The 13120-nt window shown below is 46.5% G+C and overlaps 1 protein-coding gene across 1 annotated transcript in view; it reads left to right on the top strand.

Annotated features, from left to right (window-relative positions):
• Positions 1–12311, top strand: part of LOC146007545 (uncharacterized) — a 125112-nt gene extending 112801 nt beyond the window's left edge. The window contains exons 13-14 of the mRNA XM_083145980.1: positions 9237–9369; positions 11693–12311. Coding sequence (XP_083002106.1) covers positions 9237–9369; positions 11693–12086 — 527 coding nt within the window. The 3' untranslated portion in view covers positions 12087–12311. The remainder of the gene's footprint in view (positions 1–9236; positions 9370–11692) is intronic.
• The last annotated feature ends 809 nt before the right edge of the window (positions 12312–13120 follow it).

Genomic DNA, 13120 nt, shown 5'->3' with positions numbered 1-13120 from the left:
ACCGCATGCCAGCGTGCGCCTGAGTTGGCTAATTAACGCTGATTACTACTCAAACACATACACCTGAATGTAATAAGCAATGCTGCAGTCTATTAAGTCCAAACCATGATTTCACTGCCTGCAAGCCACACATACAGCACGCAAACACATTGGAAGCTTATGTTTCTATACTTCTCCACATTTAAAGGTTTGTTTAATTTAAGGTAAGAATCTTTTTATACGCTAAGGTAGGTATTTGCTAAACAGTTAGACACATTCACTACGTGCTTTCATAGACTTTACGCAGTAGCACACTCAATCTACACAAGTCGACATGTGTCAACGTGTTCACTCTAATACTAACATAGGTTTTGTATTTAGGATACAATAACATAAACCACATCTAACACCTACAAAGGATGTTTCAGCAATGTTTGAAGCCCATGACCACTATTTTCCACACAATCTTTGTATAGTACCCAAAATAATGACCTGTACCACTATCTCATCTGCTATGATTTGGATTTGACTACACTCTGGATGTAAGATGCCACCAATCACATTATTGCACTCTCATCTCTCTAACAAAGGATTCCTACATCTGCTTATGACACTGTCAAATCATATATATTTAAAAAGTTATGCATGTTTGTTCACAAGCTAATTTATCATGTTTGGCCCATTCACACATCTTTTTTTAGGGAGGACACATATGCATTCCTACACAAATGTACCTTTTCACCCTTGTTTGTCTGCCTCACCCACTCCATGAGGAAAGCATTGTTCTGGACCTGCTTTTACCTACTACTGTAGGAGCTACCTCACCTGCACACAAACTGCTTTCTCACCTATTAAGTTGCTCTGCACATGTGCTGACACAAACTAATTAGCAGGGAAAAGTTGGATAGGAACATGGGAATGGCCATGGAGAGGGTTACACATGGGAAACTTCGACCACACTTCAACAAATGTTCAAAAATACCCTGGTCAGTAAGTACACATAAATCTAGTATTTGTTTCACACAAGAAATGACACATACCACAATTTAGATTTAATTTGTAAAATAAATTTATTTGCTGTTCAGCATCACAGCTTGACACTTTAATGTGAGAAATCAAATAAACAAATAAAATAGACACACAAATAATAAAACAGCCAGAACAAGAGGTTGCATATCTCCAAACATGTGTTACCCTGCAAATGCAATGGTGAAAGAAATGGGGACACCAGAATACGTACTGCAACAACCAGGGTGAATACTAAGCAAGATACACACCACCAAAAAAAAATATCCTGCATTTGTAGAGGTCAAAATACGAACTTTCATGCCCATGGCATGCAAATGGATCGATGGGCAACTCAGGAAGCGGATGTCCAGTGCAATTTAAACCTTTGGCCTCCAACCACAGAGGAAGTGAACCAGGTCTCATTTGGGCCCTTTTTTGCCCCTTTTAGATGGGGCCTTGGGGACAGGGGCCTTTGGCTCAGCTGGCTTTCGGCGTCTTCCCCTAGTCGACACAGGAGGGTCAGCCGAGGTGGAAGGTTGGGGAGCAGCTTGGGGTGGGGCAGCAGATGGGGGATTGTCCCTTAGGGACCTGGCGGTGGACAGCTGCTCCGCAAGAAGTTCATTCTGGCGGCTGAGGTGTTGGCCAATGCTTACTATGCCAGCCGCCAGAGTTTCATTAATGCGGTTCAAGGCCTCAACCTGCAGCTGGTTTGTGGCCTTCCACTCCGCCAGAAAATCCGCCACCTGCTGCTGACGTTTGCAGCATCCACCCCTTGCTGCTCGATCCTGTCCAGCGTCACCAACAGGCTCTCATTCCATGTCTCCTGTGGCTGGGGCTGGGGGCGACGTCTTGGTGGAGGCTGGACCACTTGCTCCACCTGTGGCTCTGCAGAGGAAGATGCTGCCGGTACATCCTGGCTTTCTGCTTCTGCTAGGATAAGAATTGAAAACAATGTCACCATCACATACGCAATAAAAAATATCTTTCTAAATACAATGCATTACTGTGACTTACCATCAAAAGCAGCAGCAAAGACCTCCGCCGGGAGCTCACTGTCCATATTGGAGATCCTCCTGATCTCCCCCACATCAATCACGTCACAGGAGTCCAGCTCCAGGGGGGTATACTCCAAATGGTCAGGCATAGGACCTCTCCCGGTGGACATGCTGTGGTTGTACCGGTCAGTCATCTTCCTCTTCAGTGTACTTTTGAAGTCAGTCCACCTACAAGTTTAAAAATACAAATATCACCATGAGATATGTGCACCACTGTGCTACGTGTAGGGTTACCACCTAGTCCCTTTAATTCCGGACACATGTTACTTACACAGGTTCTGTGGCAGTTTAAAATTAGGTGAAGTGGAGTCTTGAAGTCAGCCAGCCACAGAACCTGTGTAATTAATATGTGTCCGGAATTAACGGTACTATGTGGTACCCCTAGCTACGTGACATTTCCTAGTGTGGGTGATCTTATGTTTTTTTGCCATATGTGTCCCACACACACATTCATGTCTCAATTAGGAGGCATTTCAGTGTCTCATCTCATTCATTAGGCCACTAAATGCACATACATACATCACTATGCAGAAATGACATCATCCATGGCCAAATTAGGCACCTCCACCTGGTGTGAAACTACACATTCCACCATAGCTTGACAATGTGGTTATTATGGAGTAATTTAACTATGGAATGGCATACTGGGATGTGTAGTTTCTCACCAGCTACATGTGCACAGTTTGCTCATTCTTGTTTCAGTAGCATCATATGGAACATGTTACAACAACTCTTTCAAAAACACACTTTCTCTTGTCCCATCACATACTTCACATGAGCAGAACTGTGCCCATAACCTCACATCACACCAATGGTGCATGTTTCATATATCAATGTGGGTTATTAGACATGGTTGTGTTCACATGTGACATTGAAGTGTAGCACTATCTACAAACACACCTTTCTATTAGTCTCAAAACATACATGTAACATATGTACACACATATGACATCAGGGGGACAAAGACCAGGGCAATTTTTCAGCAGTCTCCAGCAGGAACTGAGGCCCTTATTCTAGTTCACTCTTTCTGCCCAAATATTTCTTTGATGGACAAAACCATGTGCACTGCAGGTGAGGCAGGTGTAAAACCCCACCCAAATCTGATTATCTCTGCACAAGTAACACCTGCCTCACCTGCAGTGCACATGGTTTTGTCCATCTAAGAAATATTTGGGCAGAAAGAGTGAACTAGAATAAGGGCCTCAGTTCCTGCTGGAGACTGCTGAAAAATTGCCCTGACAAACACACTAACCTTTTCTTCACCGCATCCCAAGTTCTGACCACTGGTGCCACCTGGTTCACTTCCTCTGTGATCTTGTCCCAAAGGTTTCTCCTTGCACTGGCACCCGGCTTCCTGGTTGCCAATTCAATCCATTCGCGTGCCCTGGGCACTAGAATTCGCATTTCGGCCTCTACAAATGCAGGGTTTCTCTTTCTGGTGGTGGTATCCTGCTCAGTCATCACCCTAGATGTTGCAGCACGTTTTCTGGTGGCCCCAGTTCTCTCACCATGCACCTGCTGGGTCACACCTGTTTGGAGAGATGCAACCTCTTGTTCTGGCTGGTTGCTTGGCCCTTGTGGAGCTGGTGGAGGTTCACCAGGGCCTGTTACTGAGGGGCCCGCTTGATCTTGCAGGCGACTCCTCTCTTGGGCCCTCCTTCTCCGCTCCTGTTCCCTCTTGTTCAGTGCATCAAGCAGGGATTGTGCTGTAGCTCTCTGCAGAGCGTCCTCAGCTGCAGAATCGTCAGAGTCAGACATGTTTGCAGCAATTGTGGGCTGCATCTGACTGAATATTTATATGTTAATCTCCCGCCATGAACAAGGGGGCGTATATTTTTTCCCGCAATGTAGATGCAAATTTACGCCGATATTTCCCGCCGATAATTCCCGCTTAAACTACGCAGGTCTCAACGCACCTGATCAATCACCTGTATATGCACATACACAGGTTGTGGAGCATTGTGGGCTACATCGTGAAATGTGTGCACCTGTCATTCCAATGATGAGTGTTGTCAGCTGGTATCTGTTGAGGTTCGTGTATGCCTTGTGAGTCACATTTCAAAACATCACGTTACAATGCTTTCCTTACATATGTAATGTGTAGGAAATTGTCATACAGCAACATGTCGCATTGTGGCCCTTTAAGCAGCGTAGTTATGACTAGAGGGTTGCGTGTATTATTTTCCGCACACTGTAAATACAGTACTCCTCTCCATGGATATCGGTGTATCGTGCCCCCTTTAAGCAGCGTAGTTATGACTAGAGGGTTGCGTGTATTATTTTCCGCACACTGTAAATACAGTACTCCTCTCCATGGATATCGGTGTATCGTGCCCCCTTTAAGCAGCGTAGTTGTAAGTAGAGGGTTGCGTGTATTATTTTCCGCACACTGTAAATACAGTACTTCTCTCTTCATTGAATGCATGCTGTTGGTTGTGGTGTGTGTGTATATCGGAACGGTCCGCGTAAGTTTCTATTCGCATCCAGTTTGTTAATGTAAGAGGGATTAATAAAGTTAATACCAAACAAACAATTTTTTCGACCAATCAGCAAGCACCAAAAGTGATATATGTACCTGCAATTAATAACTGCACCATTGCCACTATGACTTGTCCTCGAGCTAGGCCCTTTTCCACCTCTGAGCTTTTGGCCCTGGTCGAAGTTATGGACCGTCACCTGGGGCCCAGGGGCCCATATGTTAGTAATGTGGACAAGCGGCGGGCGTATACTGCTGCCCGCCGCCTGATCTTCTCGACGACCGGCGTCCGCAGAAGCCTGGGGCAGGTTGAGCGGCGCTGGTCAGACCTGCGCAGGCGGCAGCCAGTGTTACTCAGCAGCCTTCGCCGCCATATTGCCCGATGTAAGTTTTGATTACTAGTATGTCCGCATTTTTTAGCAATGTTTTGTGTACTTTTTATAAATATGTTCCTGAGTATGGGGGTGTATATGGGTGTATATGGGTGTATATGGGGGTGTATATGGGTGTATATGGGGGTGTATATGGGTGTATATGGGGGTGTATATGGGTGTATATGGGGGTGTATATGGGTGTATATGGGTGTATATGGGGGGTATATGGGTGTATATGGGTGTATATGGGGGGTATATGGGTGTATGGGGGTGTATATGGGTGTATATGGGTGTATATGGGTGTATATGGGGGGTATATGGGTGTATATGGGTGTATAGGGGGTGTATAGGGGGGGTTTAAGTAGTTGATCAGTTTTTGGGTGTAGGATATCAAATAGTTTGCATGATAAATGTCTGAAATATCACAGCAATGATAATTTTGAAGGTTATGAGCATGACTAATGTGAATTTTTCTTTCCCCCTTTTTTATGAAACCCAATCTTCGATTTCTATGCCATCAACATGAACATTTCAGCACGGGCAAGGGCACGCATGGAAGCCCGGGAGCAGGCAGCCCGGGACCAGGCAGCCCGGGACCAGGCAGCCCTGGAGGAGGAAGAAGAGGAGGAGGAAGAAGAGGAGGAGGAAGAGGAGAAGGAGGAAGAAGAGGAGGAGGAAGAGGAGGAGGAGAAGAAAGAGGAGGAGGAAGAGGAGGAGGAGGAAGAGGAGGAGGAGGAAGAAGAGGAGGAGGAAGAAGAGGAGACACTGGGTGCAGCTTGGACCCACACAATTTCCCCATCCCCTTCCCCCTCCACAACCCCCACCCCCTCCACAACCCCCACCCCCTCCACAACCCCCACCCCCTCCACAACCCCACCCCCTCCACAACCCCCTCCCCAACCCACACCCCCTCCCCAACACTGGAGACACTGGGTGCAGCTTGGACCCACACAATTTCCCCATCCCCTTCCCCCTCCACAACCCCCACCACCTCCACAACCCCCACCCCCTCCACAACCCCCACCCCCCCCCTCCCCACCCCATTTCCTACCCCCCTACACCTCTCCACCACCCACCCCCAAACCTCTCCACTCCCCACTCACACCCACTACCTCGGTCCAAACTCCAGGACCATCCCCCTTGCTCCTGACCCCCCCAACCACTGCACAGCCAACCAGCGGCGACCAGGATGGCTCAAGTAGCCGTAAGTAAATAATGTGTCTAATGTTGACCTACACATTTCTACACATAAACAATCACAACAACCACATATGTGTATCCAACATCAACATTAGTTGCAACATATCACTGCAGGCCGACCATGAGGTGTGTCCTGTCCTTCTCCAGGAACAAGGCTCCCCTTGGTGGTTTTTTTGAGTGTGGCCATGCCTCACCCCTTGAATAATTGACATAACAGTACATCCAATGAGATATCCGACATTAGTGGTGTGGTAGTTATGTGGCTCCAGGTGTTGGGTAACTCCAGTTCCCAGCATGATGTGCAACACAGGGCCGGATTATAATGGAGGCGCAAGGGGTCAGTGCCCCTGGGCCCCCCTCTAGCTAGGGGCCCCCTGTGGTTGTCATGTATTTTTTAAAAATAAAATGTTTAAGTTATGTTTTGTTTTTTTTTAGCTAAATGTTTTGTGCATGGGTGGGGTAGTGCTGCAGCTTCACCTATCTGCCAATGTGACAATGATTTATGGTGCTGAGCATCGGGAGCCAAGGCACACTGATTGCACAAGTGTGCAGTGCATTTCTGGGAGTTGACTAAGTCCCATGACACTTTGCACCAGAGGACAGAGGCTGAGAAGTTTGTGCTGAGCTCTGATTGGTGGAGCTCATTACATGCTTCTCAGGTCCATGGAGAACAGCAGCAGCAGCTTAGTCATAGGAGGGTTTTTAATCAGAGGCAGCACTAGGACTGTGAGGTCTCCTCCAGAGTAAGGGGCAGAGGGACAAACACAGGCTTTTCATGTGGTGTGTGTATATATATATATATATATATATATATATATATATATATATATATATATATATATATATATATATATATATATCCCCTGCAGGTAACCATTGACCAAGTTTATTCTGCCTTTACTCTGTGTTTTGACAGTATAATATTCGCCCATGCAGTGTGCGGCCAGTAATGACAAGTGCAAGGGGGCCCCCCGCTCTAAAGTACCCCGGGCCCCCCAAAGGCTTAATCTGCCACTGGTGCAACTTAAATGTAGAGATTGTTTTGGTAATAGTGTGTGAGGCCATGCGGATGCATGCTTTACAAACATAGCTGTAGGCCTATAATTTGTACAGCAATGTCCTAAATTTAAAATACTAAGGAGTGCTTAAGCCACAACAATGTCATAACCCTTAAATAGCACAGGCTAATTGTGAGGTTAGAGGACAGTCCCCCAAAACCAAAGTACCAATTGGGATACAGCATACATTCATTGATGAAGGAGTAATTGAATTAATGTTATTTACTATGTACAGTATGTGTGTGTTAACATATTATTTTTTAGTACTGTGTTTACAGCAGACCCATCTTCAATGTAGTTTACAAATGTATGTGGCCTTCACACATAACTCTGAACTTTTTATTATGTACAAATACAACAAACATTTGTGTATGTTATATATTAATTTTTTTTTTTTTATCCCTTCACTACAGACACTGAACAGCACCAGGAGGAGGTCGCCAGAATCATGAGGGAAATGTTCCTGACCCTCCTCTATTTATTTATTCTTTTTGGGCAACTGGAGGCCCTCAATTTATTTTTATCCCCCCCCCCCCCCCTTATTATGTTTGTTACAAATAAAAGTTTCGATTCTGTTATAAATTGCCTGTGTTTTTACTAATAAATATGTTAGAGGGCTTGTAAGGGTAGGTACATACAGATGTGTACTGTACGTTATACTTGTAATTTGAGGTGAGGGGTAATGATTGATGTGTGAATGTGTGTGCTTTTGAGTAAAATAACACATAGTGAAAATGCATGCATGTTTAATGTTGTTAGATTAAAACATCACACATAACATCAGGGTAGGTATACATGTTACACATTGTGGACAAAGTAATTATGGACATAATTTAGTACATATACAGAAACACCAACATAACTTGATGTAACAGCAATATGGGGACACATAGATAGTGATTAAAATGCCACATTAGAACATAACAAATATACATGTAATGAGGGTTCAAATGTAGTTTTATTAGGTCTTTATTAAGGTAGACAATTGAGTTAATAGAAAACAATAATTGAATAACAAATAGATTAATTAATCAATTGTCAGATTAGTAGTTGAGAGGCAAGATTTGCAGGTCCATATATGTGAAGGGTATGCCAGCGTGCACGGACGTACGCTCACTCTCACGAGCGGTGACATAAGCTGAGTTCTCCATTGAAAACAATAGGGACCCGTCCGTGCAAGCTGGCGTACGCTCAGATCTCCGCAAGAAGTCGGTGGGAAGACGGACAAAAGACGTCCGTAAACGGCGCCGTACGCTCAGTTGTACGCCAGTTGTCGGAGTGCAAGGGCTGGGCCGTCCGCGTACGTTGCCGTACGCTCATTTGTACGCCACTCCCCTTCTACGGTATTTCTGCCCGTACGTAAGCGGCTGATTTGTGGGTGGACCTAACCCTAACGGCCGCGTACGGCTAGCGTGCGGTAATGGCGAACGTACGCACGTTTGGCCGCTCCGATCAGAATAACCTCCATTGTGTGGTGTAATGTGAATAAGGATACGGTGTGGGATAATATGAATAAGGATCACTACAGTGTGGTGTAATGTGAATAAGGAGCAATATGGTGTGGTTTAATATTAATAAGGTGCAATCTGGTGTGGTTTAATGTTAATAAGGACCACTACGGTGTGGATTAATGTGAATAAGGAGAAATACGGTGTGGATTAATGTGAATAAGGAGAAATGGAACCAACCAAAATATTGCCTAGGGCATCATATAAGCTAGGGCTGGCTTTGAACAAACCATTAATACTGAGAGATTTTGAATGTTCATATTTCCAGACTTGCTGCTATAGGGAGGAAATGTACATGAAATATTACATAGTTGCATGGTAGAGAGCACTAATATTCCTCGGCCAATAGAGGCAGGCAGTTAGATGACTAGAAGGACCACCTCCTTATGTACTTTTCAAAGACTTACATACGGGTATCTGTGTGTTTTTGTTTTTGTCCCTGAACATTTTGTGATCACCCATTTGTCCACACTTACTATCATGGCAGTCGTAATGCTTAGTAAATATTTATTCATGTAAATAATTGTGTATATTACCATTAATGATTTATTAATATATTTTTAATATACCTATCATAGGGTGCCAGCCACAGTTGGGGGAGGTGCTTGAAGAGGTCAGTTCCACATATGGAAGCAAAATGCACACAACAAGTAACCTGCTCTACATGAGGGATGGGATAGAGGAAGCGGAACCCAAGAACTGCCCAGTAAGGTACAATAAACCAGACAATGCTATACGAGATCATACAAGGGGCAAGTTGGATAGAAACAGATGCTGAACAAAAGAGGGTCTCACATAATGATGTCACAGAAACCTATAAACCAATTCTCTTCCATGATTACCATAATCTCAGACGGGAACCACATAGCGGTGGCCACACTTTGGCCCTTATTCTGATCACTTTGCGCGTACCTATGCACACGCCGAAGCGAATGTTCCAAACCCTGCCTAGCGAATGGAACGCGGGTGTCCCCCATTCGCACGCCGAATTCGGACTGTCGGCATGCAAACTGATGTTTTTTTAGTGAACATCCATTCATATGCCTGTGGGAACCTCCCCCATCATTCGATGGTCAGCGACCATCGAATGATGTGGAAAGCGCTCACCCACGCACCAGTGGTCTAGACCACTCGTACATATGAGTGAAGAAAAGCAGGGGTATGGGCGGGCAGCTGACATCCAGTTAAGTCAGCTGTCTGCCCCCCACACACACATCGCAACCGCATTTCCATACGCACGCCTAGCGTTTTCATGGGAACACAAATGAAATGCGGGGCTGTGCGCATATGATAAATGACCCTGATCAGGCCGCAAGCCCCTCTCCAGCAGCTGCAGGGGAACGCCCCCATGAAAATGCTGCGCGTTCCCCAGGGAATGCAGGCGGGTCATTGACTGTCTGAGGCGGGCAGCGGAGGTCACATGACATTAGCGCCCGCCCCCTTTCAGTCAGTTCAGACTTTTCAGACAGGTGATATAATTTCACCTCAACTTCTACAGATGTATGAAGCCTGGTAAAATGATAAAGTGTAAGGTGATAATGCCCCAGCCAATCGACTTCTTACTGTCCTCTATCAAACACAGCTGATTGGCTGGAGCGTTATCACCTTCCACTTTATCACTGCTTTATTACCACTCTACCAGGCTTAATACATCTGCCAGAACATGCATGCGTGAGCACTGAAATTGTGACCACGTCGCGACCACAGCGCCTGGCTTCACAGCAAGTGCTTTGCTGTGTAGCGAAGCACTCTTACTTTAGCGATATGCCCACAAAATGGCCGCCGCACCATTTTGACTGAGACCTGCACACCACCTAGTGTTCGGAATCACTGCCGCTATTTCTGCCTGCTACAGAGGAGGAGGGCCAGGCAGTAGCAAAGTAAAACCAGATAAAAAAGTGGACTTAGGGGGTGATTCAGGATCATTCTGTCCCCAGCCTATTTGCGCCGGGGACCGAAGTAAGAGCTGCTATACTTGGTAAAGAAAAGACACTGGTATGTGTCAGGGATTGTTCATCTAATGTGTTTTACACATGGTTCCATATAATTTGCCACAAGACATGCATGTAGCCATAGGGATCATTGTGTTTTATCACCAATGCTGGGAATGGCGCTGATGATTCAGCGTAAATGTTTCTATCTCTCATTCCTTTTTTTCCCCAAAAATGTAACAGCTGCATAATGTGGTCTAGGTGAAATGAGGGAGATTGCTAGACTATTCAGGGAGAGAGGGAGATTGCTGCTATATCAGGGAGTCTTCTGCAGAATGCAGGAGGGTAGGTAACTATGATGTAACAGTGTAATGTGGGCTAGGTGAAATGAGGGAGATTGCTAGACTATTCAGGGAGAGAGGGAGATTGCTGCTATTTCAGGGAGTCTCCTGCAGAATGCAGAAAGGGAGGTAACTATGATGTAACAGTGTAATGTGGGCTAGGTGACATGAGGGAGATTGCTAGACTAATGAGGGAGAGAGGGAGATTGCTGCTATATCAGGGAGTCTCCTACAGAATGCAGGAGGGGAGGTAACTATGATGTAACAGTGTAATGTGGGCTAGGTGAAATGAGGGAGATTGCTAGACTATTCAGGGAGAGAGGGAGATTGCTGCTATTTCAGGGAGTCTCCTGCAGAATGCAGGAGGGGAGGTAACTATGGATCGTTGGGTTTACTTATTTCACAATGTATGCAATATGAACTGCATTTTGTAGAACATGTATTATTCCATTATATGATTGGTTAACTATAATTAAAAATCATCTGTGATTGGTAAACCTAAAGACAATGGCCACGTTCTACAAGGCTTAGTGCATCTTGCACTAACCAAAGCCTTTTGCTTTTGGTCAATATCAATACAATTATATTTTTATTTCAAATGCATAGTATCTATTGTGTGTGTGTGTGTGTGTATTTGTAATTAATTATGTATTTGCTCTTTGTATGCAGTCACATCACAATACTCAAGCATCTCCCAAATTATCCTATCCCTGCTCACTATTAACTTAATTTCCCGCTGTTTCCCCTCTGTTGTTTCCACAGCGAGCTGCAGTTCTCTACACTCCGCCCTGATGAAGCACGCTATGTTAATGCAGTCTGGGCATTTGGTGGCAATAACCGCAGTGAGCGATATGTGGAGCGATGCATCCAGACTTTCCCCAACGTGTGTGCCAGGAAAGGTGGCGTGGGACCACCTGTTGCCTGGGCAGTGAGTGAGCAGTCTTCAGAATTGCGTATGGGGTACACAGACAGTCTATACAGTAATCGAGGAGTGTGTCGCACCATGATAGCCAGGCTTTCTACTATGGTGTATTCCGCAGGAGCTCCACTCTATTGCCACGTGGCACCAGACAATAAGAGTAGTCAGGCGGCTACACTGGCAGCAGGATTCCAAATAGTGGGCAGGTGGCAACAGTGGGAGTTCCAGCCGGTGTGACATCTATCCTGGTTCTTTATATGTCTGATCATCATTGGTGTAGGTTGGTTCCACGGTGCCCGGAGCAAGTGCATGTTTGGCGCCCCCCCCACCCCGTTGTCATGTCGCTGCGTCCCAAACCGGCGCATGCGCAGTGAGAGCGCTCGCCGGGTTTTAACTGTCCCCACAGACGTGCACGGGGTTTACACTGTGCTAAAAAATTGAATAAAGCTGCTCAATAAATAATGCGGTAAAAAATGAGGGTGAAAATCTCCCCTCTCCTAGTAAAAGGCACAGATGGGGTTAAGGATTAGTCCTGCCTGTGTTCCTCTGGGTACCCTTGGAGATAGGGCCACACTGGCCAACTCACGTGCCCTGGGCTGGTGTCTGGGGTCGTCTGGTTCCAGACCTTCCTATTCTGTGCCACCAGATGCTGGGGGCCATCAATGGTCGCTGCCTGATGTGGGGTGCTGCTGTGGGGGGTCAGTTGCTGTGGCCAGGTAGGTGCTGGCTCCCTGCCGCTCTGGCTGTTGCCCAGGCGACACTGGGTACTGCGGCCAGGTGCTGGGTACATAGGCTTGATGCAGGGCCTGGGCTCTCCTTCTCTACTGTGGCCACCAGGACTTGCGGAACAAGGAGGCCACATTGGCCGTGGAGAGGAGAAGTGCCTGGTCCCTGGAGAGGATGCCCGGGGTCGGGGTCAGTGCAACGAGGAGAGTGAAGCTGCATGGCGAGGGGCAGGAGGAGGAAAAGCAGCAGCGTGGCCAGCAGCGCATGGGAGCAGAGATAGGATGGAGCGGAAATTGACAGCTCCAGTCCCTGGCACCCGACAGCAGCGCCTGATACCCGGCAGCCAGGTGCCGTGGACTGGTGCGGTGATGCTGCTGTCGGGTGCCGGGGACTGGATCTGTCAATCTCCGCTCCGTCCTCTCTCTGCTCTGCTACCACGCGCTGCTGGCCACGCTGCTGCTTTTCCTCCTCCTGCCCCTCGCCATGCAGCTTCACTCTCCTTCTCCTCCTCGTCGCGCTGACCCCCGACCCCGGGCTTCCTCTTC

Source organism: Crinia signifera, chromosome 6 (assembly GCF_055691185.1).
Source record: "Crinia signifera chromosome 6, ASM5569118v1, whole genome shotgun sequence".
In the NCBI taxonomy this organism is placed as follows: domain Eukaryota; kingdom Metazoa; phylum Chordata; class Amphibia; order Anura; family Myobatrachidae; genus Crinia; species Crinia signifera.
The sequence above is the reverse complement of the archived record's forward strand: the minus strand, read 5'-3'. Positions and strand labels throughout refer to the sequence as shown.